At 51.6% G+C, this 27,201-nt stretch overlaps 1 protein-coding gene across 1 annotated transcript in view; it reads left to right on the top strand.

Moving 5' to 3' along the window:
• Positions 1-26,508, top strand: part of shpk (sedoheptulokinase) — a 29,694-nt gene extending 3,186 nt beyond the window's left edge. The window contains exons 2-8 of the mRNA XM_038814712.1: positions 1,780-1,941; positions 4,853-4,994; positions 7,790-7,973; positions 11,915-12,067; positions 12,561-12,736; positions 17,683-17,883; positions 25,251-26,508. Of these exons, the coding sequence (XP_038670640.1) occupies positions 1,786-1,941; positions 4,853-4,994; positions 7,790-7,973; positions 11,915-12,067; positions 12,561-12,736; positions 17,683-17,883; positions 25,251-25,645 (1,407 nt within the window). The 5' untranslated portion in view covers positions 1,780-1,785 and the 3' untranslated portion in view covers positions 25,646-26,508. The remainder of the gene's footprint in view (positions 1-1,779; positions 1,942-4,852; positions 4,995-7,789; positions 7,974-11,914; positions 12,068-12,560; positions 12,737-17,682; positions 17,884-25,250) is intronic.
• Positions 26,509-27,201: the final 693 nt, after the last annotated feature.

Here is a 27,201-nt window from a genome sequence, read left to right as displayed (position 1 = left end):
AGGGAGTTCTGAGTGTCCCAAACAACATCCCATGCTTAACCAAAAGGTCAAACTAACTGGTTACTCACTTCATTTGTTTTTTTTTGGACAAAATTGGCCGCTGTGTTTAACTACATAACAATGGTGACTGTGCTTCACAATGGCTTCTTCCCTGTAAAAGAGCTTTTCGTAGAATTTTTTCTGTGAAAAGCTCTTTTACAGGGAGGAAGCCATTGTGAAGCACAGTCACCATTGTTATGTAGTTAAACACAGCGGCCAATTTTGTCCAAGGGGCAGCACGGTAGCATTGTGGATAGCACAATTGCTTCACAGCTCCAGGGACCCAGGTTCGATTCCCGGCTTGGGTCACTGTCTGTGCGTTCTCCCCGTGGGTGCGTGGGTTTCCTCCGGGTGTTCCGGTTTCCTCCCACAGTCCAACGATGTGCAGATTAGGTGGATTGGCCATGATAAATTGCCCTTAGCGTCCAAAATTGCCCTTAGTGTTGGGTGGGGTTACTGGGTTATGGGGATAGAGTGGAGATGTTGACATTGGGTGGGGTGCTCTTTCCAAGGGCCGAATGGCCTCCTTCTGCACTGTAAATTCTATGAAATATTCCTGAGTGCTAACTGTATTTAAAAGTGGATTGGGCCAGGAGATGTTTGATTGGAAATAGATTGCAGTTGAATTATTATGTCACTGCATTTATTAGCATAGTTTAAGGAGTAATTGTAAGCTATTTTTTGTGTGATGTCAAAGATACTTTAATACTGTGTCAATAGTAACATTTTTTTTAATATACCATATCCCTGGTTTTGGGTGGAATCCCTCCTGGAGCGAAGGAGTATTCTTTCCTCACAGTCTTCCAAATTTAAAAACCGTTTTGCGGTTTCTGTCTGGTATCCTAGGAAACATTGGGGTCTGGTCCAAGATCGTAATAATGCCTGTTAAAGCTGTGATTAAGGGATTGTAAAAGTGAAGTCATCATTGATTTTGCAGGTGAAATGTTCTGCTAATGGAATATTGTTTGTATTTAAACAACAACTGGGGTGTCGATAATTAAGGAGGGGTATTGTGTTTGGTCCTGGCTAAACAGGTCATGGGTGATCTTGTGGGAGGAGGCAGATAAGCTTTGGATGCAGATGGTGTAATTAAAGGGAGGAGCTAGGTCTGTCTGAAAAGGTAGTTCTTCCGAGGATTTTAATCTGAGCAGAGTTTTTTTTGGTCCAGAAAGGTTCTCTCTCCAAAGACTCTGTACCGAGAAAACCAAGTAGAAACCTGGCTATTAACTTTATTCATGGGCGGCATGTGGCACAGTGGTTAACACTGGGACTGCACGCTGAGAACCTGGGTTTGAATCCTGGACCTGGATTTGAATCCCGGCCCTGAGTCACTGTCCGTGTGAAGTTTGCACATTCTCCCCATGTCTGCATGGGTTTCACCCCCACAACCCAAAGATGTGCAGGTTAAGTGGATTGGCCACGCTCAATTGCCCCTTAATTGGATAAAAAATAATTGGGTACTCCACATTTATTTTTTAAAAACTTTATTCGTGCGTGGTGTTTGAACTATGTTGGTTTGCTTAACTGGAATATAGAGGCAGATTTAGGAAGTAAGTTAAAGGTTCTCTTTTGCTTAAGAATTGTTAACTGTAAAGATATTTCTCTGTTGTTAATTTAGTTAATCTGTGTGTAAATTAAAGTAATAATTTCTCACAATTTAACAAAGTTCAAATAGTTGGGTTCACTTCCAAGGACCCTAACAAAATGTAAATTGTTAACTTTTTTTTGGTGTTTTTATAGTTGAAAATGAGTTTGCAAGCTCCTTCTCCCCAGTACGTGTTGGGTCTGGATCTTGGTACCAGCTCGGTAAAGGTGGTGTTGTTGGATATTGAGAGCCGGGCAGTGGTTGACAGCCAGATCCAGGAAACCAAGGCAGAGGTCAGCTGCATGGAGGGAGACAAGGTAAAGAAAACACAGCATCTTGCTTTGATTTACGCTGGCTGTCTCATTGAATTTCATGCAAAAAGGGGGCCAGTCTCCCCAATAAAGAGAACCCTTGCATTTTCATAGCACCTTTCATGACCTCAGGACATCACAAAGCACTCTACAGCCAAAGAAAGCCTTCCAAAGTGTAGTGACTGATGTCATTGTGTTAGACGCAGTTAAGAGAAGATTTACTGAACTGATATCTGGAATGGGCGGGTTGTCTTATGAGGAAAGGTTGGACAGGCTAGGCTTGTATCTACTGGAGTTTAGATGAGTAAGAGACCATTTGATTCCCTCAGTCCTGCGGCGCTCCCTCAGCCCTGCGGCGCTCCCTCAGCCCTGCGGCGCTCCCTCAGCCCTGAGGCGCTCCCTCAGTCCTGCGGTGCTCCCTCAGTCCTGCGGCGCTCCCTCAGTCCTGAGGCGCTCCCTCAGTCCTGCGGCGCTCCCTCAGCCCTGCGGCGCTCCCTCAGCCCTGAGGCGCTCCCTCAGTCCTGCGGTGCTCCCTCAGTCCTGCGGCGCTCCCTCAGTCCTGAGGCGCTCCCTCAGCCCTGCGGCGCTCCCTCAGCCCTGCGGCGCTCCCTCAGCCCTGCGGCGCTCCCTCAGCCCTGCGGCGCTCCCTCAGCCCTGAGGCGCTCCCTCAGCCCTGCGGCGCTCCCTCAGCCCTGCGGCGCTCCCTCAGCCCTGCGGCGCTCCCTCAGCCCTGCGGCGCTCCCTCAGCCCTGCGGCGCTCCCTCAGCCCTGCGGCGCTCCCTCAGCCCTGCGGCGCTCCCTCAGCCCTGCGGCGCTCCCTCAGCCCTGCGGCGCTCCCTCAGCCCTGCGGCGCTCCCTCAGCCCTGCGGCGCTCCCTCAGTCCTGCGGCGCTCCCTCAGTCCTGCGGCGCTCCCTCAGTCCTGAGGCGCTCCCTCAGTCCTGCAGCGCTCCCTCAGTCCTGCAGCGCTCCCTCAGTCCTGCAGCGCTCCCTCAGTCCTGAAGCGCTCCCTCAGTCCTGAAGCGCTCCCTCTGTCCTGAAGCGCTCCCTCTGTCCTGAAGCGCTCCCTCTGTCCTGAAGCGCTCCCTCTGTCCTGAGGCGCTCCCTCAGCCCTGCGGCGCTCCCTCAGCCCTGCGGCGCTCCCTCAGCCCTGCGGCGCTCCCTCAGCCCTGCGGCGCTCCCTCAGCCCTGCGGCGCTCCCTCAGTCCTGCAGCGCTCCCTCAGTCCTGCAGCGCTCCCTCAGTCCTGCGGCGCTCCCTCAGCCCTGCGGCGCTCCCTCAGTCCTGAAGGGTTGCCCTAGATTTTGTGCCGAGGTCTTTGGAATGGGACTTCAATCCATGACTTTCTGACGTGACAGTGGGAGCGCTGCCCACTGACACATCCCTAACTACAACTTTCTTCATTTACAAATAAACCCAAGGCCTGGTGAGGAGAAATTGTTTTTTTGCACAGCGAGTTATGATTTAGAATGACTGAAAGGGAATTGGAAAAATACCAGGAAAGAAAATATTTGGAGGTCTGCGGGGAAGAGGGCACGAATTGGACAGATGTTCCCATGCATATGCTGGTGCAGGTATTTTAAAAATTTAGAGTACCCAAATTATTTGTTTCCAATCAAGGGTCAATTTAGTGTGGGGCCAATCCACCTACCCTGCACATCTCTGGGTTGTGGGGGTGAGAGCCACGCAGACACAGGGAGAATGTGGAAACTCCCCACGGACAGTGACCCAGAGCCGGGATCGAACCCGGATCTTCAGCGCCATGAGGCAGCAGTGCTAACCACTGCGCCACCATGCTGCCGACTTGCTGGCACAGGTCTGATGGGCTGAATGGCTTTCTTCTGTCTTGTAAGGCTCTGCGATTTTAGGAATCAGAATTAACGGTTAAATTTGAATTGGAGAAAGAACAAAACCCCATTTCCTGTGCTGTTTTATGCAGATGATTCACACAAATAAGATAATCGTGTTGAGCCAAGAGGAATCTGCCTGCACCCAGTTACAGACACATTGTTTTCTTTGCTCGTGTTGCCAATTGGACTTTGGAAAAGTGTAACTGTGGCGAGGGGAATTTCACAAACCATTCTTTTTTCTTACATTTCGTAAATGCATTCATTCATTTTCAGTGCAACAAATCAAAGTAGACCCAAGAGAATTGAGAACACGTTACCCATCCCCATAACTTCTGGCGGAGATTAAACAACCATTCTAAGTTTCCAGACTTTGCATCAACAATTAGCTAGCTGTTGACTAAGAATAGTAGTATCTCAGACATGCTTAACTAGTCCCAGTTAACCATTAACCAATCACTGCTATGCATTACTCAAAACCTAGTCACTATTGCCAAGTAGATTATCCTTTAACCAGTCATCCAGTGTTAATCAATAAGCGATGACAGTGTTCATGAACTAATCACTAACTAGTGTCAACAGCAACTCAACGCCAACCCATCCCCACTTTTGTTCACCTAGTACACATACCATTCCAAATCAACTGTAAAGTAAAGCTTGGCACAGGCAGGTTGACATGGCACATTGTGAATATAGGAGCGGTGTTGTTGCAGCGATAATCCAAAGACCCAGGCTAAAACCTCCTATTGTGAGAGTGCACAAGGCACTTCCCTAAGAGGCTACAGACACAGAAATAACTGAACCCAGAGATACATAATGGGATGGGGAAAGGGACTAATTCAGGTTAAGAAGATGGGATGGACTTCCAAGAATGACCCAGCTGAAGCCCCTAAGGGAACACCTTTCAGGTGGGTCAATCCTAGCCTCCTTATTGGAAATGAAATTAAACATCGAACCTTTTCAGGTATTGTCAGCTGTGACGAACAAACAGGTAAAAGAAAGAAAAGGAGAATAAGGGAGAGGTTAAGGCTCACCAACACAGGAGAGGTTTGTCACCTTACTTTTCATTCCAGAGCCAGGAGCAGGATGTTGCTCAGATCTTGTCAGCTCTTCACCAGTGTGTTGCTGCTCTGCCCAGGGAACACCTCTGCAAGGTGCGCAGGATCGGTGTCTCGGGACAGATGCATGGAGTCATGCTGTGGAAAAGCCAGGAAGGTAAGTGCAGAACGGCACGGAGGTGGAAATATGCCCACTCCTTATTGCTCACTGGGGTTCAGAACAAACGCAGAATCTGGGAACTGCCTCTGACAAGACAGCACTCCCTCAGTACTGACCCTCTGACAGTGCGGGGCTCCCTCAGTACTGACCCTCTGACAGTGCAGCACTCCCTCAGTACTGACCCTCTGACAGTGCAGCACTCCCTCAGTACTGACCCTCTGACAGTGCAGCACTCCCTCAGTACTGACCCTCTGACAGTGCGGGGCTCCCTCAGTACTGACCCTCTGACAGTGCGGCACTCCCTCAGTACTGACCCTCTGACAGTGCGGCACTCCCTCAGTACTGACCCTCTGACTGTGCGGCACTCCCTCAGTACTGACGCTCTGACAGTGCGGCACTCCCTCAGTACTGACCCTCTGACAGTGCAACACTCCCTCAGTACTGACCCTCTGACAGTGCGGCACCCCCTCAGTACTGACCCTCTGACAGTGCAGCACCCCCTCAGTACTGACCCTCTGACAGTGCAGCACTCCCTCAGTACTGACCCTCTGACGGTGCAGCACCCCCTCAGTACTGACCCTCTGACAGTGCGGCACTCCCTCAGTACTGACCCTCTGACAGTGCGGCACTCCCTCAGTACTGACCCTCTGACAGTGCAGCACTCCCTCAGTACTCACCCTCTGACAGTGCGGCACTCCCTCAGTACTGACCCTCTGACAGTGCAGCACTCCCTCAGCACTGACCCTCTGACAGTGCGGCACTCCCTCAGTACTGACCCTCTGACAGTGCGGCACTCCCTCAGTACTGACCCTCTGACAGTTTAGTACTCCCTCAGTACTGACCCTCTGATAGTGCAGCACTCCCTCAGTACTGACCCTCTGACAGTGCGGCACTCCCTCAGTACTGACCCTCTGACAGTGCGGCACTCCCTCAGTACTGACCCTCTGACAGGGCAGCACTCCCTCAGTACTGACCCTGTGACAGTGCGGCACTCCCTCAGTACTGACCCTCTGACAGTGCGGCACTCCCTCAGTACTGACCCTCTGACAGTGCGGCACTCCCTCAGTACTGACCCTCTGACAGTGCAGCACTCCCTCAGTACTGACCCTCTGACAGTGCAGCACTCCCTCAGTACTGACCCTCTGACAGTGCAGCACTCCCTCAGTACTGACCCTCTGACAGTGCGGCACTCCCTCAGTACTGACCCTCTGACAGGGCAGCACTCCCTCAGTACTGACCCTGTGACAGTGCGGCACTCCCTCAGTACTGACCCTGTGACGGGACACTCTCCACATGCCTTGTTGAGTCCGGCTCAAACAACACTCAAACAACCTATTTTATTGCCATCCCATCCACCAGATTAAACATTCATTCCATCCTCCACTGACGCACAGTGGCAGCCGTGTCTCCAAAATTCCCTGCAGCAACTCTTCGAGGCTCCTTCGTCAGCACCTTCTAAATCCATGTCCTCTAACACTTCAAAAGACAAGGATGGCAGACTCATGGGAAACTACCACCAAGAGGTTCCCCTCCAAGTCACTCACCACCCTGACATGGAAATCTCTCACCATTCCTTCACTGTCTCTGGGTCAAATTCCTGGAACTCCCTCCCTAACAGCACTGTGGGTGTACCTACACCTCGGGGACTGTGGCGGTTCAAGAAGGCGGCTCACCAACCATCTTCTGAAGGGGCAATTAGGGATGGGCAATAAATACCGGCCAAGCCAGCAACATCCACATTCTGTGGAAGAATAAATTTTAAAATATTGACTTCCATTTTAAATAGACTCTTGTCATTTTCTCAATTAGCTGATACATTGAAAGCTTTGAAGATTCAGATGTCTTGATTTTGATCACAAACCAAAGCAGGGATATAGCCGGAGAAAATGCTTAGCATCTAGCACATGGGTTTTACTTTTAAATTCCACTCACTTTGCCCTTAACTTTTGAAAATATTTATTTATTGAGATTAAAGCTAACCCTAATCCAGGAACTGATGTGGAGATGCCGGCGTTGGACTGGGATGGGCACAGTAAGAAGCCTTACAACACCAGGTTAAAGTCCAACAGGTTTGTTTCGAATCACTAGCTTTCGGAGAAAGCTAGTGATTCGAAACAAACCTGTTGGACTTTAACCTGGTGTTGTAAGGCTTCTTACTGTAATCCAGTAAAGGAATAGATTGCTCCCTAACTAAAAAAGATGGATGGTTAGGGTGCGGAGAAGATGGAACGGCCACGATTAATAACCAGATATAGCTGGAGAATCACTTCTCATTTAGCTTAGTGGGCTAGACAGCTGGTTTGTGATGCAGAACAAGGCCAGCAGCGCGGGTTCAATTCCCGTACCAACTTACCCGAACAGGCTCGGGCTTTTCACAGCAACTTCGTACTTGTGACATGATGAGCCATCAATTGCACGAGAGACGAGTTGCTATACAAAAGTTAGGCTTTAATAAGCTAGAACGTAGCCCTGCGGTTGACTACAATAAAATGGACGACTGCCGGGCGTTCCGACTATTTATACCTCGGCGTGGTTAACTCAGCCTCTCGACCAATCGGAGAACTGTCACATGACTGGTCTCAACCAATCGGTCGAGAGGCACATGACCGACCAGGGCCAATGGTAAGCCGGTGTTCTGCACCAATGGCAGACAGCTATGCAAATCATATCACCACATGACAATAAAAGGTTATTCTTATTTTTATTAAAAAGAAACCGATTGCAGCGGATGTGGCCTGCTTCACCTTGGGAGACGTGGTTAGATACGCCATCTTGTTTCTCTCCTGTTTTAGGTTGTATGTGGCAGAATTCTGAAGCAGGTTTCACCTTCCAGCCCTGGAGAACGAGCCACCTGGTCACCTGGCAAGATGGCCGCTGCAGCCGCGAGTTTCTCGATTCACTCGCACAGCCCGATTCCCATATCAGCCTGGCCACTGGCTTCGGCTGTGCCACCATTTTCTGGTACATGAGAAACAGGTAGACATCTCCAAACTTCTTTGCAAACACAACAGGTAACGGAAACATTATGGCAGCTTTTATAAAGTTGAAGGGTTGCTCCTGATACGTTGCTAAATGGACAATGATACGATGGGGCTGGGGAACACAATGGGGCCTACTCTATCCTGTCCTCACCGATTAGAAACCAGGACCTGTTTGTTGGGAGCTCTCAGGGATGTGTTTTGTTGTGGTAATTTCCTGGAACTTAGAAGTTTAAGGGGGGGGTTTGATTGCACTTTTCAAGATATTAAGGGGAACTGATAGGATTAGATAGAAAACTTCCATTGGTTGGAGAGTCTGGGACTGGGGGGCAGAGTCTAAAAATCGGAGCCAGACCTTTCAGGAGTGAAGTTCAGAAACACTTTCTCACAGAGGGTGGGAGAAGATTGGAATTCCCATCCGCAAACAGCAATTGATGGAAATCAATTGATCATTTTAAATCCGAGATTGTTAGCTAAGGGAATTTGACGAGATGGGGCGAAGGCATGTAGACACAGTTAATCACGGCTACAATCTGATTAAACAGCAGAGCAGGCAGGACGTTACTCCAGTCCCTTTGAGGGGTAATATAGAAATGTAAGTGACTCCCTTCCCTGTGCTGGCAGTGAGGGATCCTGCAGCTGGACAGGATGAGGTTCCCTGGTCTTCCCCCGCCCTGTTTCCCAGCAGTGAGAGTCAGCCTGCCATTGGCCGGCAGCGGGATCTTCTAGTCCGCCGCTGTTAGTCGGATTTCTCATTGAACCCACCCCATGGGGAGCCCGTGGTGAGGGTGCGTCATCGGGAGAACGTGCCCCATATCTCAAAACCTTCCCCAACTCTCTCAAACCCGTCTTTCAGAAAGTGTCCGGAGGGTTTGAACTGAGCATTGTACATTCCCAAATTCCTGAACTGCTGTCACTGTTGTTTTGTGAACAAACATAGCAGCTTATTTGTGCATAGCAAGGTACCGTAAACAGCAACTGAGAAACATGACCAGTTGATCCCTTTATTTTGATATTGGTTAAGGGATAAATGTCAGAAATTCTAGCATTAAAGCATGCCATTTGGCCCATCAAATCCATTTTGGGATTGACTCCATGTACTAAAAGAGCCATTATCATATTTATCCCATATATCTTCAACCTCTTCTTACCCATCTACCCACCAATGTAACTTTCAGTGTTAACACAGTTTCTACCATGAGCACTAACTCCACGGTCTCCCAACTCACTGTGAAAAGAGGTTTCTCCTGTGTCTTGCACTCAATCTATGAGCCATCGTGGTTGGCCATGAGAACACTCCTCTCCTCCTTTCTCCTGTCATTTCCATGCTGGCTCCCTACAAGATCAACTCAGCTGGTCCCAAGTCTCTCCCACCCCCCCCCCCCCCCCCCCCCCCACCTTTTCCCTGAAACGCTTAACAGCTTTTTTCTCATAAGATAATGTCCCAATTTCTTTCTGAAAGCCACAATTGAATCAGTCCCTCCCACACCCTCAGGCAGCGCGTTCCAGAACGTAACCACTCAATGAGTAAAAGTAGTTTTCCTCATGTCCTCTTTGGTTCTTTGACCAATCAGTTTAAAGCTGTGTCCTCTGGTTCTCGATTATTTTGATAATAGGAACAGTTTCGATGTACTCTATCTAGGCCCCTCATGACTTTGAACACCCCTCTCCACCTTCTCATCTCAACGGAAAATAACTCCAGCTTCTCGAATCTCTATCCTTCTAATCAAACCCCTCAAACCTGTGTTTCCTGTAAATTATCAGACACTTTGACCAGTTTATTAGTAAAACATTTTACCCAGTTGCCCTTATTTGCGAGATGAACAAAGGACAAACATAGGTTTGCAATTCAACCCAAATTTATTCACAAACCCAATAAAATAGTTATTCTCCCCAAATTACCCCAAATATTACCTGCCCAAGATTCGAATACTACCCGTGCCGATGAACTGGATTGAGTTGCGGGTCCTCGTCTGTGAAGGTGGGCCTCGCACGCCTCTGTTGTCGGTTCTCTGGTCTGCCGTCATCGAGTCCTCTCCTGTGCATCAGGTTTTCGCCTCTTCTTATCCACCTCTTTGCGCTCTTGCAGAAGTTCCTCTGGCCCTCAGCCAATGAGGTCGCTGGGCGGGGTTCACAACACCCAATGAAGTTGCCGGTTGTAACTTTGCAGGAACTCCCCCCCCAATCCATTCTCAGGTGCATTGTCTGCACGTAACCTTATCCCATATAAGGTGACGGTAGGAATTCCAGGTGCCAGAGGGTCTGGCTTCACCTGGGCAATCTACAACAGTGGATCCATTTGAACGGGGCTGATTATCTTCCAATGTCCTGTTTACGGGACAGGCCCAGACTTGCCCCGGGCTCCCTGTCTCCACCCAGTGTATTCGAGTTTAGCTGTTTGACTTCCCATCAGGCCACTCTGTGGTTCTAACCGTGGCTTTACTTTAAAGTTTTCAACTCTTAATTTAAATTGTCCAATTCTGTGTTGGGCCTAAGATTCAGGCTGTTGGCCAGTTCACCAAATCTGAAACCATTCTCGTCAATCTTTTCAATACCCTCTCTAACGCCTGCACATCTTTCCGAAAATATGGTGCGCAGAACTGAGCTCAGTACTCGTGTTGAGACCAAACCAGTGTTTCATAAAGTTTCATCATAACTTATGTGCTTTTGTACTGTTTGCCTCTATAGAATCCACTGTCAAACCAGTATAATACTCAGGAAACCCACTCTAAATATCATTGCAGGATAGCTGTGAATACCGCAGGTCACACTGTTACAGTGCAGACCTTCTTCAAAAGAGTTCCTTGGATTTCTGTAACATAACCTCAGGCCATCCCAAATCACTTCATAGCTAATAGATTACTGTTAAAATGCAGTCTGGGGCAGCACAGTGGCGCAGTGGTTAGCACAGCTGCCTCACGGCGCCGAGGTCCCAGGTTCGATCTCGGCTCTGGGTCACTGTCCGTGTGGAGTTTGCACATTATAGAACATAGAACAGTACAGCACAGAACAGGCCCTTCGGCCCTCGATGTTGTGCCGAGCCATGATCACCCTACTCAAACCCACGTATCCACCCTATACCCGTAACCCAACAACCCCCCCCCCTTAACCTTACTTTTTAGGACACTACGGGCAATTTAGCATGGCCAATCCACCTAACCCGCACATCTTTGGACTGTGGGAGGAAACCGGAGCACCCGGAGGAAACCCACACACACAGGGGGAGGACGTGCAGACTCCACACAGACAGTGACCCAGCCGGGAATCGACCATGGGACCCTGGAGCTGTGAAGCATTGATGCTAACCACCATGCTACCCTGCTGCCCTTCTCCCGGACATTCTCCCCGTGTCTGCGTGGGTTTCACCCCCACAACCCAAAGATGTGCAGGGGAGGTGGATTGGCCACACTAAATTGCTCCTTAATTGGAAAAAATGAATTGGATACTAACTTTTTTTTAATGCAGTCTGTATTCAGGCATATGGCATCATGGATTAGTTACGATTTATTGGTCAATTCATATTCTTTGGGCAACTGAATTGAGGCTGTTTCTTTGTTCAATGCTGTACTCTCGTAAGGGGCGGCCCGGTGGCGCAATGGTTAGCACTGCTGCCTCACGGCGCTGAGGACCCGGGTTCAATCCCGACCCAGGGTCACTCCGTGTGGAGTTTCCCCGTGTCTGCGTGGGTCTCACCCCCACAACCTAATGATGTGCAGGTTAGGTGGATTGGTCACGCTAAAATTGCCCCTTAATTGGAAAAAATAATTGGGTACTCTAAATTAATTTTTAAATATGCTGTACTCTCGTTGGTCAACTTGTGTCCCTTAATATTTGAAATCAAGAATTGTTTTACAATATATTTTGAACATAAAGTTACTGTCTTAGAGCGTATTATGTTATATATTTATTAGTGAAAGTTTTATTATATTTGATTTCCAGGCCCCAATGTTTGGAGTTCTTTAACACTGCAGGGACCATCCACGATTATGTTGTTGCTGTCTTGTGCGGGCTTACGAGACCACTGATGTCAGCCCAGAATGCTGCCAGTTGGGGTTACTTCAATACCAGATGTGGAACGTGGAATCTGAAAATGTAAGCCTGCATTTAATTTTGTGTCAGAAGACCAGGCGGTCTGATGCTGTCAAGCACAGGAGACACCCACCAGTTCTGCAGAAAACTAATTTCCTTTACCCAGGGGTTGGAAGCAGGTCTCACACACCGCTACTGGGTGAAATCTCTAGCTTGCCCTGATGGTAATGCCGGGGAATTGACAACTTTACACACCAGCAGAATACATTCCTGGGTCAGGTACAATTTAGGCCCAGAGTGAAATCTCTACTCTGCCCCCAAACCTTTTGTAAGGGGCCACCTCCACACTACAGTGTGCCAATCTCCCCAAGCCTCTCGCCTCCCTGACGGTGATTCTCAAATCCATTGCTGAATTAGCTGCAGATTTGTGTTGTGGGGACTGTGTTGGGAACCACCCCCAGAATGAGAAGTGGCAGCAGCTCAGTTGTACCCAGTTATCTTTGTTCTGACCCTGAAATATCAACGTCGCTCACAGGGTTTTCCTTATCTCTTCCAGATTGCGGGATTCCGGATTTCCCACCTGCTTACTGCCCACGATCGCCAAGTCTGGTGCAATCGCAGGAAAGACCGTTCATGAGTGGTACGGTGTGCCAGAGGGGACAGAAGTTGGTGTGGCTCTGGGTGATTTCCAATGCTCTGTGTACTCCTGCATGACAGAGAAGACAGATGCAGGTAAGGGCAGAACTTGACTTGGCTTTATTTCCTGGATCCAAATATATATCGGACTGTACTTAAGGGCCCAGTGCTTCTACTACTGGAAGATAATTTGTTATTGTATATTGTTCTAGGTGACACGTTGGCGCAGTGGTTAGCACTGCTGCCTCATGGTGCTGAGGACCTGGGTTCGATCCCGGCCCCAGGTGTCCGTGTGGAGTTTGCACATTCTCCCCAAACGTGTTGAGACAATGCTCATTTCAAGTGCTTATCTCAGTACTTCTGAAATGTTGTGAGGGTTCCCGCCACTTCCACCCTTTCAGGCAGTGAGTTCCAGATTGTAACCACCCTCTGGGCGAAAAGGCTTTTCCTCACATCCCCCTCTAAACCTCCTAACCCTTACCTTAAATCTATGCCCCTGGGTACTGACCCCTCCACTAAGGGGAAGACTACCTTACTGTCCACCCTATCTATGTCCTTCATACTTTTATACACCTCAGTCAGGTCCCCCCTCAGCCTTCTCTGCTCCAGGTTGAAGAACCCCGGCCTAAACCAATCGCTCTTGACAGCTGAAACACTCCAGCCCAGGCAGCCTCCTGGTAAACCTCCTCTGCACCCTCCCTAATGCAGTGTTCTTCAAACTCGGAGCCGCCCTTCGCAGCGCACCCGATCGCGCGAATCAGCCGCAGCAGCCGGCTTTTAATAACGCCGGCTGCAAGCGGCTTTCAAAATGGCCGCAAACATATTTTTAAAAATCGACCGCAAAGGCCGGCTGCTGGAGAGACATAGAAGATTTTTTTACCTAATCTATCTAATCTTCCTGCCTAAAGGGAGGCAGAGGGCAGGTCACGCCCCCCCCCCCCCCCCCCCCCCCCACCCCCCGAACGTCGACGTCACGTGCTTTGGGCGCGGTTGCGATTCCTCCATTTTATAAGCAGCAAACAAGCAACAGGACAGTAAAAATTTAAAATGGATCGTTTTGTTACAAGGAAGAGAGGACCAGAGACACAAACAGGCCAGGATCTCACAACTAAACCAGCTGAAGAGAGTGGCTCAGGAGAATCCACAGCAGGACAGAGCAGTGTTGGTGAGAGCTGTACAGGAGAGTCCACAGCAGGACAGAGCAGTGTTGGCGTGAGCTGTTCAGGAAAATCGACAGCAGGACAGAGCAGTGTTGGTGTGAGCTGTACAGGAGGATCCACAGCAGGACAAAGCAGTGTTGGTGTGAGCTGTACAGGAGGATCCGCAGCAGGACAAAGCAGTGTTGGTGTGAGCTGTACAGGAGGATCCACAGCAGGACAAAGCAGTGTTGGTGTGAGCTGTTCAGGAGAGTCCACAGCAGGACAGAGCAGTGTTGGCGTGAGCTGTTCAGGAGAGTCCACAGCCGGACAAAGCAGTGTTGGTGTGAGCTGTTCAGGAAAATCGACAGCAGGACAGAGCAGTGTTGGTGTGAGCTGTTCAGGAAAATCGACAGCAGGACAAAGCAGTGTTGGTGTGAGCTGTTCAGGAAAATCGACAGCAGGACAGAGCAGTGTTGGTGTGAGCTGTTCAGGAAAATCGACAGCAGGACAAAGCAGTGTTGGCGTGAGCTGTTCAGGAGAATCCACACCAGGACAGAGCAGTGTTGGTGTGAGCTGTTCAGGAGAATCCACAGCAGGACACAGCAGTGCTGGTGTGAGCTGTTCAGGAGGATGCACAACAGGACACAGCAGTGTTGGTGTGAGCTGTTCAGGAGGATGCACAACAGGACACAGCAGTGTTGGTGTGAGCTGTTCAGGAGGATGCACAACAGGACACAGCAGTGTTGGTGTGAGCTGTTCAGGAGGATGCACAACAGGACACAGCAGTGTTGGTGTGAGCTGTTCAGGAGGATGCACAACAGGACACAGCAGTGTTGGTGTGAGCTGTTCAGGAGGATCCACAGCAGGACACAGCAGTGTTGGTGTGAGCTGTTCAGGAGGATGCACAGCAGGACATAGCAGTGTTGGCGTGAGCTGTTCAGGAGAATCGACAGCAGGACAAAGCAGTGTTGACGTGAGCTGTACAGGAGAGTCCACAGCAGGACAGAGCAGTGTTGGCGTGAGCTGTACAGGAGAGTCCACAGCAGGACAGAGCAGTGTTGGTGTGAGCTGTACAGGAGGATCCACAGCAGGACAAAGCAGTGTTGGCGTGAGCTGTACAGGAGAGTCCACAGCAGGACAAAGCAGTGTTGGTGTGAGCTGTACAGGAGAGTCCACAGCCGGACAAAGCAGTGCTGGTGTGAGCTGTTCAGGAAAATCGACAGCAGGACAAAGCAGTGTTGGTGTGAGCTGTTCAGGAGAATCCACAGCAGGACAAAGCAGTGTTGGTGTGAGCTGTACAGGAGAGTCCACAGCCGGACAAAGCAGTGTTGGTGTGAGCTGTACAGGAGAGTCCACAGCCGGACAAAGCAGTGTTGGTGTGAGCTGTACAGGAGGATGCACAACAGGACAGAGCAGTGTTGGCGTGAGCTGTACAGGAGAGTCCACAGCCGGACAAAGCAGTGTTGGTGTGAGCTGTTCAGGAAAATCGACAGCAGGACAAAGCAGTGTTGGTGTGAGCTGTTCAGGAGAATCCACAGCAGGACAGAGCAGTGTTGGTGTGAGCTGTTCAGGAGAATCCACAGCAGGACAAAGCAGTGCTGGTGTGAGCTGTTCAGGAGGATGCACAACAGGACACAGCAGTGTTGGTGTGAGCTGTACAGGAGAGTCCACAGCAGGACAAAGCAGTGTTGGCATGAGCTGTTCAGGAGAATCGACAGCAGGACAAAGCAGTGTTGACGTGAGCTGTACAGGAGAGTCCACAGCAGGACAGAGCAGTGTTGGCGTGAGCTGTACAGGAGAGTCCACAGCAGGACAGAGCAGTGTTGGTGTGAGCTGTACAGGAGGATCCACAGCAGGACACAGCAGTGTTGGTGTGAGCTGTACAGGAGAGTCCACAGCAGGACAGAGCAGTGTTGGCGTGAGCTGTTCAGGAGAATCCACAGCAGGACAGAGCAGTGTTGGTGTGAGCTGTTCAGGAGGATGCACAACAGGACAAAGCAGTGTTGGCGTGAGCTGTTCAGGAGGATCCACAGCAGGACAGAGCAGTGTTGGTGTGAGCTGTTCAGGAGGATCCACAGCAGGTCACAGCAGTGTTGGTGTGAGCTGTACAGGAGAATCCACAGCAGGACAGAGCAGTGTTGGTGTGAGCTGTTCAGGAGGGTCCACACCAGGACACAGCAGTGTTGGTGTGAGCTGTACAGGAGAGTCCACAGCAGGACAGAGCAGTGTTGGTGTGAGCTGTTCAGGAGGGTCCACACCAGGACACAGCAGTGCTGGTGTGAGCTCCAGGGCCTCTGGTGAACAGCCCATTAAGAAGTAACTGGAATCAGGCACAAAGCAGTATAAAGATGATTTTTTTAAGGTATGGTTTTATTAATTGTGCCAATGCAAATCAGGATGTAAGGCCCATGTGCGTTATACGCAGGGAAGTGCTGGCAAATGAAAGTTTAAAACCCTCAAAACGTCAAAGGCATTTGAAGACTAAGCTTGGCGAGTTCGAGGACAAACCTCTTGATTTCTTTCGAAGGCTGCAACGAGAACTTAAATCGTCGGCTGAAGTCCTCAGCAGAAATGTTACATTGAACGACAAAGTACAATTAGCGTCTTACATGGTAGCTTACCGCGTAGCTAAAGAGAAAATGCCCCACACTATAGCAGAGAGATTAATTCTCCCTGCAACATTAGATATAGTTCGTATGGTCATAGATGAGAGGTTCGTTGAAAAAGTGAAATGGATCCCACTTAGTGATAGCACAGTGGCTTGCCGAATTTCTGATATTGCTGAGAATTTAGAAGCCCAGCTTATTTCTCATTTAAAATCAGCGCAGGCATTCTCAATACAACTGGATGAAAGTACAGACATTTCAGATTGTGCAACCTTGCTAGTATACGTTAGTTATGTTTGGCACAATGAATTTGTTGAAGATTTGCTGTGCTACCTGACTTTAGCAACCCACACGACTGGCGCAGAAATGTTTGAAGTTTTGAATAGTTTTGTGGTTGGAATGTGCCGGCTCGACTGGGTTCATTATAGAGGGATCACAAGTGATTGGAGCAGCCAACGTGACTGGGAAAAACAGCGGAGTTATAAGACCATAAGACATAGGAGTGGAAGTAAGGCCATTCGGCCCATCGAGTCCACTCCACCATTCAATCATGGTTGATTTCAACTCCATTTACCCGCTCTCTCCCCATAGCCCTTAATTCCTCGAGAAATCAAGAATTTATCAATTTCTGTCTTAAAGACACTCAACGTCCCGGCCTCCACAGCCCTCTGTGGCAATGAATTCCACAGACCTACCACTCTCTGGCTGAAGAAATTTCTCCTCATCTCTGTTCTAAAGTGACTCCCTTTTATTCTAAGGCTGTGCCCCCGCGTCCTAGTCTCCCCTGCTAATGGAAACAACTTCCCTATGTCCATCCTATCCAAGCCATTCATTATCTTGTACGTTTCTATTAGATCTCCCCTCAACCTCCTAAACTCCAATGAATATAATCCCACGATCCTCAGACGTTCATCGTATGTTAGGCCTACCATTCCTGGGATCATCCGTGTGAATCTCCGCTGGACCCGCTCCAGTGCCAGTATGTTTCTCGGCCACCATTACTGAGACTAGTTTTTTCGTCCAGATTTATTTAAATTTGTCAGTTGCCATGATGGGACCTGAGTTCATGTCTCTGGATCATCGGTCCATACCTCAGGGTTATAGTTCAGTAGCGTACCCACTATTCTAGTGAACCCTTCAATTTGATTCCCTGCCTTGACGGCATTGTCAGTGATAGACAGTTTATGCAGATACCATCCCAGAATAAGTTCCAGGTTTGTACGTGTCAGATTTGGAGAACAAAGTATTCATACAACCTACCCACTGGTTCCTGATCAAGATCTTTCTCACTCTCTAGTTTTGAACATCAGCACTTCGGCCCAGCTGTCCTTTGCCCAGGCCCCTGACTTCCTGCCTCCAGCTCGACCCAATCCCACCGCTAGTGTTGCATACTTTCCATACTTTGATGGGAAATACTTGGCTGTGGCAGCTGCCTTGAATGGGGGCAACGTGCTGGCCTCCTTCGTTGGGATGTTGAAACAGTGGACACAGGAGTTGGGTAAGACATTTTTGGCTTTGGCGAAAGATGCAAATCACTTCCCAGACCTCTGAATGCATAAAAATATCAGACACTCGATTGTGGGCATCTATACCTCCATCTCCGCCCCTTCCCTGTCTGTCTGTCCATCTCCGCCCCTTCCCTGTCTGTCTGTCCATCTCCGCCCCTTCCCTGTCTGTCTGTCCATCTCCGCCCCTTCCCTGTCTGTCTGTCCATCTCCGCCCCTTCCCTGTCTGTCTGTCCATCTCCGCCCCTTCCCTGTCTGTCTGTCCATCTCCGCCCCTTCCCTGTCTGTCTGTCCATCTCTGCCCCTTCCCTGTCTGTCTGTCCATCTCCGCCCCTTCCCTGTCTGTTCATCTCTGCCCCTTCCCTGTCTGTCTGTCCATCTCCGCCCCTTCCCTGTCTGTCCATCTCCGCCTCTTCCCTGTCTGTTCATCTCTGCCCCTTCCCTGTCTGTCTGTCCATCTCCGCCCCTTCCCTGTCTGTCCATCTCCGCCTCTTCCCTGTCTGTCCATCTCCGCCCCTCCCTGTCTGTCCATCTCTGCCCCTTCCCTGTCTGTCTGTCCATCTCTGCCCCTTCCCTGTCTGTCTGTCCATCTCTGCCCCTTCCCTGTCTGTCTGTCCATCTCTGCCCCTTCCCTGTCTGTCTGTCCATCTCCGCCCCTTCCCTGTCTGTTCATCTCTGCCCCTTCCCTGTCTGTCTGTCCATCTCCGCCCCTTCCCTGTCTGTCCATCTCCGCCCCTTCCCTGTCTGTCTGTCCATCTCCGCCCCTTCCCTGTCTGTCTGTCCATCTCCGCCCCTTCCCTGTCTGTCTGTCCATCTCTGCCCCTTCCCTGTCTGTCTGTCCATCTCTGCCCCTTCCCTGTCTGTCTTTCCATCTCCGCCCCTTCCCTGTCTGTCTGTCCATCTCTGCCCCTTCCCTATCTGTCTGTCCATCTCTGCCCCTTCCCTGTCTGTCTGTCCATCTCTGCCCCTTCCCTGTCTGTCTGTCCATCTCTGCCCCTTCCCTGTCTGTCTGTCCATCTCCGCCCCTTCCCTGTCTGTCTGTCCATCTCCGCCCCTTCCCTGTCTGTCTGTCCATCTCTGCACCTTCCCTGTCTGTCCATCTCCGCCCCTTCCCTGTCTGTCTGTCCATCTCCGCCCCTTCCCTGTCTGTCTTTCCATCTCCGCCCCTTCCCTGTCTCTCTCCATCTCCGCCCCTTCCCTGTCTGTCTGTCCATCTCTGACCCTTCCCTGTCTGTCTGTCCATCTCTGCCCCTTCCCTGTCTGTCTGTCCATCTCCGCCCCTTCCCTGTCTGTCTGTCCATCTCTGCCCCTTCCCTGTCTGTCTTTCCATCTCCGCCCCTTCCCTGTCTGTCTGTCCATCTCTGCCCCTTCCCTGTCTGTCTGTCCATCTCCGCCCCTTCCCTGTCTGTCCATCTCTGCCCCTTCCCTGTCTGTCTGTCCATCTCCGCCCCTTCCCTGTCTGTCTTTCCATCTCCGCCCCTTCCCTGTCTGTCTGTCCATCTCTGCCCCTTCCCTGTCTGTCTGTCCATCTCTGCCCCTTCCCTGTCTGTCTCTCCATCTCCGCCCCTTCCCTGTCTGTCCATCTCCGCCCCTTCCCTGTCTGTCTGTCCATCTCCGCATCTTCCCTGTCTGTCCACTCCCGCCCAATTTTTCACAACCCCAAAACATGTGCGCATGATTTGCTGGCCCCCGCCCACACCTCTCACACTCATCTGCTAAACCCTGAAAGAACCCACTCATTCATGCCAGAATCATATGCACCCTGTGCATCACCTTGAACTGTATCCGGCTCATCCTTGCACAAGAGGTCAAGCTCACAGATCTAGGCGACCTAGAGGCCAATACTGATACTTGACATCTCAGTCCCACAGAGGTTTGAAGAGGTTTCAAACCTCTTCAAACTCCCCTAACCGTGACCATCCCATCTGCAGCCCAGTAGTGAGCCAGACAACCCCATCGCCATCGACTGTAAGACAGTGAACGTGACATGCCCACCAAGCTGTGCCTGAACCTCACTGAACACACAGGCCTTGCCCATCTCTGGAGTGGGAGTGCATTGCCTTGCAGCATGGCCAGAAAAGCCCCAGGACTGTATTTAATCTCTCACCCTGATTCAGATGTCCACAGAGCCCCAGGACTGTCTTTGCTGTGTCACTCCGACCTTTTGGCCCCAGACCAGGGAGTGTGACTGTCTTTCAGTGAGCACCTCCGTTCCCTCATCATTGATCAGAACACAAACTCTCCAACCCCTGCAATGAGTCTCTGTACAATCCATCCCTCTTGTGCCACACAAACACCCCCCCCCAACCCCTAACGATTCCTATTCTCCACCCCCCGCTCACCAGTCACAATGCTGGCTCTGTTTGAGGGTACAACCTGGCCTGAGAGCTGCTGCACAGTGATGTTTCCCCAGAGTACGGAGCCACCCACCGGAAGCCAACCCAACCCCATACCCCCAGCAGTGAGGCACCGCACCCAACCCCACACCCCCAGCAATGTGGCATCGCACCCAACCCCATACCCCCAGCAGTGAGGCATCGCACCCAACCCCATACCCCCAGCAGTGAGGCATCGCATCCAACCCCACACCCCCAGCAATGTGGCATCGCACCCAACCCCATACCCCCAGCAGTGAGGCATCGCACCCAACCCCATACCCCCAGCAGTGAGGCATCGCATCCAACCCCACACCCCCAGCAATGTGGCATCGCACCCAACCCCATACCCCCAGCAGTGAGGCATCGCACCCAACCCCATACCCCCAGCAGTGAGGCATCGCATCCAACCCCACACCCCCAGCAATGAGGCATCGCACCCAACCCCACACCCCCAGCAATGTGGCATCGCACCCAACCCCACATCCCCAGCAATGTGGCATCGCACCCAACCCCACACCCCCAGCAGTGTGGCATCGCATCCAACCCCACACCCCCAGCAATGTGGCATCGCACCCAACCCCATACCCCCAGCAGTGAGGCATCGCATCCAACCCCATACCCCCAGCAATGTGGCATCGCACCCAACCCCACACCCCCAGCAGTGAGGCATCGCATCCAACCCCACACCCCCAGCAGTGTGGCATCGCATCCAACCCCATACCCCCAGCAGTGAGGCATCGCATCCAACCCCATACCCCCAGCAGTGAGGCATCGCATCCAACCCCATACCCCCAGCAGTGAGGCATCGCATCCAACCCCATACCCCCAGCAATGTGGCATCGCATCCAACCCCACACCCCCAGCAGTGTGGCATCGCATCCAACCCCATACCCCCAGCAATGTGGCATCGCACCCAACCCCATACCCCCAGCAGTGAGGCATCACACCCAACCCCACACCCCCAGCAGTGAGGCATCGCACCCAACCCCATACCCCCAGCAATGTGGCATCGCACCCAACCCCACACCCCCAGCAATGTGGCATCGCACCCAACCCCATACCCCCAGCAGTGAGGCATCACACCCAACCCCACATCCCCAGCAGTGAGGCATCGCACCCAACCCCACACCCCCAGCAGTGAGGCATCGCACCCAACCCCACACCCCCAGCAGTGAGGCATCGCATCCAACCCCATACCCCCAGCAGTGAGGCATCGCATCCAACCCCAAACCCCCAGCAGTGAGGCATCGCACCCAACCCCATACCCCCAGCAGTGAGGCATCGCATCCAACCCCACACCCCCAGCAATGTGGCATCGCATCCAACCCCACACCCCCAGCAGTGAGGCATCGCACCCAACCCCATACCCCCAGCAATGTGGCATCGCACCCAACCCCACACCCCCAGCAATGTGGCATCGCATCCAACCCCATACCCCCAGCAGTGAGGCATCGCACCCAACCCCACACCCCCAGCAATGTGGCATCGCATCCAACCCCACACCCCCAGCAGTGAGGCATCGCACCCAACCCCATACCCCCAGCAATGTGGCATCGCACCCAACCCCACACCCCCCAGCAATGTGGCATCGCATCCAACCCCATACCCCCAGCAGTGAGGCATCGCACCCAACCCCACACCCCCAGCAATGTGGCATCGCACCCAACCCCACACCCCCAGCAATGTGGCATCGCACCCAACCCCACACCCCCAGCAGTGAGGCATCGCACCCAACCCCATACCCCCAGCAGTGAGGCATCGCACCCAACCCCACACCCCCAGCAGTGTGGCATCGCACCCAACCCCATACCCCCAGCAGTGAGGCATCGCACCCAACCCCACACCCCCAGCAGTGTGGCATCGCACCCAACCCCATACCCCCAGCAGTGTGGCATCGCACCCAACCCCATACCCCCAGCAGTGAGGCATCGCACCCAACCCCACACCCCCAGCAGTGTCGCATCGCATCCAACCCCATACCCCCAGCAGTGAGGCATCGCATCCAACCCCTCACCCCCAGCAATGTGGCATCGCACCCAACCCCACACCCCCAGCAGTGAGGCATCGCACCCAACCCCACACCCCCAGCAGTGAGGCATCGCATCCAACCCCACACCCCCAGCAGTGTGGCATCGCACCCAACCCCACACCCCCAGCAATGTGGCATCGCACCCAACCCCATACCCCCAGCAGTGAGGCATCGCACCCAACCCCACACCCCCAGCAGTGAGGCATCGCACCCAACCCCACACCCCCAGCAATGTGGCATCGCACCCAACCCCACATCCCCAGCAGTGAGGCATCGCACCCAACCCCATACCCCCAGCAATGTGGCATCGCACCCAACCCCACACCCCCAGCAGTGAGGCATCGCATCCAACCCCACACCCCCAGCAGTGAGGCATCGCATCCAACCCCACACCCCCAGCAGTGAGGCATCGCACCCAACCCCATACCCCCAGCAGTGTGGCATCGCACCCAACCCCACATCCCCAGCAATGTGGCATCGCACCCAACCCCACATCCCCAGCAATGTGGCATCGCACCCAACCCCACACCCCCAGCAGTGAGGCATCGCACCCAACCCCACACCCCCAGCAGTGAGGCATCGCACCCAACCCCATACCCCCAGCAGTGAGGCATCGCACCCAACCCCATACCCCCAGCAATGTGGCATCGCACCCAACCCCATACCCCCAGCAATGTGGCATCGCATCCAACCCCATACACCCAGCAGTGTTGCATCACACCCAACCCCACACCCCCAGCAATGTGGCATCGCATCCAACCCCATACCCCCAGCAGTGAGGCATCGCACCCAACCCCACATCCCCAGCAGTGTGGCATCGCATCCAACCCCATACCCCCAGCAATGTGGCATCGCACCCAACCCCATACCCCCAGCAGTGAGGCATCGCACCCAACCCCATACCCCCAGCAATGTGGCATCGCACCCAACCCCACACCCCCAGCAGTGAGGCATCGCACCCAACCCCACATCCCCAGCAGTGAGGCATCGCATCCAACCCCACACCCCCAGCAGTGAGGCATCGCACCCAACCCCATACCCCCAGCAGTGTGGCATCGCACCCAACCCCACATCCCCAGCAATGTGGCATCGCACCCAACCCCACATCCCCAGCAATGTGGCATCGCACCCAACCCCACACCCCCAGCAGTGTGGCATCGCATCCAACCCCATGCCCCCAGCAATGTGGCATCACACCCAACCCCACACCCCCAGCAATGTGGCATCGCACCCAACCCCACACCCCCAGCAGTGAGGCATCGCATCCAACCCCACACCCCCAGCAGTGTGGCATCGCACTGCCACGTCTACGGAACCGGAGCCGTGCTGACACAGATAGGCTTTGAATGTTGCACTCACCTCGAAGGCTTGAATGAAGTGAGGGCTGACTGATGCACGTCAATCATGTTTCACACCAGTGTAAATTCCCGCTGGCATGACGCAAGATAGGAAGACAGAATGTAATTCCCACAGGCAGTATGTTTAATGAGCAATCATGAGGTGATAATGAATGCAAATGGTGTTCCCGGCATTAATCAGCAGGATATTAATTAAACCCACCATGAAAAAGGTGAGGGGAAAATTGCAAACTCTTCTCCTGCCAGCAGGAATAACTGTGTCCAGATTCTCCATTCAGCTGGCCACGGCAGAGGGGAGAAATCCGCTCTTTATTTTCAGGTATGAGTGGTGCACTCTGCTGCATTTTTCATTGAAGCAGGGTTGATGGTCCGTATTGAGGGTAATGTGAGAGTGGGGGACACGCTGAGCCGAGGGGTTACAGATTGTGGGTTGGGTACAGTTCTGCTGCTGCTGATGGCCCACAGCGCCTCCTGGATGCCCACTTTAAAGTTGCTGGATGTGAGTGAAATCTCCCCATTTAGCACGGTGGCAGTGCCACACAATCTAGGGGAAGATATCCTGAATGTAAAGTCAGGGCTTTGTCTCAGAGTGACCAACTGCATGGTGGCCACTCTGACCGAAGGACAGCTGCAGCAGTCGGATTAGTGGGGATGGGGTCCAGTCGGTTGACCAGTCTATGGGACAGCTATCCCAGTTTTGGCACAGACCCGCAGCTGAGATGCAGGGTCAGCGGGGCTGGAGGCCATTGTTTCTGGTGCTGAGGTTGATGGTGCGTGGTCTGGGTGGTCTGGTGCTGAGGTTGATGGTGGGTGGTCTGGTGCTGAGGTTGATGGTGCGTGGTCTGGGTGGTCTGGTGCTGAGGTTGATGGTGCGTGGTCTGGGTGGTCTGGTGCTGAGGTTGATGGTGCGTGGTGATGGTGCTGAGGTTGATGGTGGGTGGTCTGGTGCTGAGGTTGATGGTGTGTGGTCTGGGTGGTCTGGTGCTGAGGTTGATGGTGCGTGGTCTGGGTGGTCTGGTGCTGAGGTTGATGGTGCGTGGTCTGGTGCTGAGGTTGATGGTGCGTGGTCTGGGTGGTCTGGTGCTGAGGTTGATGGTGCGTGGTGATGGTGCTGAGGTTGATGGTGCGTGGTGATGGTGCTGAGGTTGATGGTGCGTGGTCTGGGTGGTCTGGTGCTGAGGTTGATGGTGCGTGGTCTGGGTGGTCTGGTGCTGAGGTTGATGGTGCGTGGTCTGGGTGGTCTGGTGCTGAGGTTGATGGTGCGTGGTCTGGGTGGTTTTATTCCTTTCTTGACTTTTCCGACTGGTTTGCTCGGCCATTTCTGAGGGCAGTTCAGAGTCAGCCACATTGCTGAGGGTCTGGAGTCACATGTAGGCCAGACCAGGTAAGGATGGCAGATTTCCTTCCCGCAGGGGCCTTCGTAATGACAAGGGGCAATAGTTTCATTATTAAATTATAATTGCAGATTTGTTAATTGATTGGATTTAAATTCCTCCAGCTGCTGTGGTAGAATTTAAAACCACGCCCCCAAAGTTCTGGATATTTATTCCCTGCATCCCCGTAATGCTGATGCTGGTTTTTATTCACTTCCACAGGACAGGAGATACCAGAATCCACAATCTATTCCCAATCGATACACGCTGCCCTAAATGTCGCCCGGACTGACCTGGTGGTGAAGGCCACCATATTTGGAGAGAGACACTCACCTGACCAGCTGGCTTCAGTGACCAACATCTCCCCATCTAACCTCTCGTTGGGGCACGTGACCAGGGCCCTGTGTCGTGGCATTGCGGAGAACCTGAACTCCATGTTACCGTGCCAGTGGCTGATCGAGTCTGGGGTGCAGAGGATTATTGGCAGCGGGAGTGCACTGACCAGGAACGAGGTGCTGCAGCAGGAAGTGGAGAAAGTTTTCACCCTTCCTATTGTTTACGGGAAGACTGTAGATTCAGCAGTCGGCGTTGCAATGGTGATGCTGGACCGGAGATAGGGAGGAAAGAGATTCCCAAATGTGAAAGTAAATCAACAGCCAATCAGAATATAGGTGATCTGATCATAATGTTTTCCCAATGATTAAGAGGGGAGGATATGAAAGAGTTTGGCAGGAACTATCTCCCAGCACTTTCCCATCCATCGTTTCCCCAGGGTAGTCTGGATGAAATCGGCCATTGAGTGTAACTGGAGAGATCTTGTTATTGATGCAGAGTTAGTGCTGGCTGGGCAACATCACAGCTCACCCTGCTTGATCTAGCTATTGATCTCGCATCAATGCTGAAGTCGGACCAGCATACTACTGGAGAGGCGACATTCCAAACTTCCCCCTTGCTCTCAGTAGCAAGCACATAGAAAAAGAAGGAGCGGATATTTCAAAACAACAACCAGTTCTCACCAAAGCCGACAGAAAGGAAGCAAAGGCCAGTGTTAGGTTGCTGGAACTTTGACATCAGGCCCAATCCTATCGTTTGTACACATCCCTCCCCATTCACAAGTCTTCCCATCCCACACCGATCTGCTTCTCCACATGAGTCTCCCCCCCCTGCTTCATCCACTTAACTTTCAGAAGCATGGGGGTGAAGTGAGTGCCAACTCACTGTCGCACAGAACGAAGCTTGACATTCATCTGCATTTTTCTGACAGATTCCACCCAACTGCATCATGTGTCAGTCCTGTGTCATTCTTGACGAGGGGTAGAGCTGATTACCTGTCAACTTTTATATTTATATTTTTAGCCACGTGTAGTGGTGAACGTTGTGATCCACAGATAGGGTTTTGGGTTATTGATCATTGTTGATTGTATACATGTACAAGTGAATATTACTCAACACCAGCAAATAAAATTTACCAGAAAATACATTTCTGACATGATTCCTATAATTTCAAAACAATGAGGAACATTATTACGGTGGTTAAATATTTCTTGCGCTATATATATATATATATATTCATTGTGGTGTGTAAATATTCATTGTGCACATTACAGTGCAAAAATATTTATCATGTTATACATGCATTGCACTGTAGGAATGTTCATCGTGCTTTGTGAATATTTATTGCACTGTATCTATTTATTTTGTAAATGTATATTCTGTAAATATTTATCGTGCTGTGCATATATTTATTGCTCAGTGATGACATTTATAATCTGTGCGAACGCACAATGTCTCCATTAAGATAAGAGACAAAGCGACATTGCCTGAATACATACGTATTCCCCATGGATATTCGTTCTCCATAAGCTAAAGATTTTATTGTTTTAACTCCACTCATTTCATGATCAGAGTTTAATTGTGCTTTAATAGCAGATAACACTGAGAGTCTCCACTTATCACTGACTGCTACTCAGTGTGCAGAAGCAAAGCCATCTTCTTTGAAGATGTAACTGGTAGAGTTGGCCAGGGAGAACCGGTGGATGTGCTTTATTTAGACTTTCAGAAGGCTTTCGACAAGGTCTCACAAAGCAGATTAATTTGTGAAGCTAAAGTGCATGGGATTACGGGTAGTGTCTTGAGATGGATAAAAGCTGTGGGCAGCACGGTGGCACAGTGG

Source organism: Scyliorhinus canicula, chromosome 12 (assembly GCF_902713615.1).
Source record: "Scyliorhinus canicula chromosome 12, sScyCan1.1, whole genome shotgun sequence".
NCBI lineage: Eukaryota > Metazoa > Chordata > Chondrichthyes > Carcharhiniformes > Scyliorhinidae > Scyliorhinus > Scyliorhinus canicula.
Note: the sequence above shows the minus strand (reverse complement) of the source record. Positions and strands in the feature narration are given on the sequence as shown.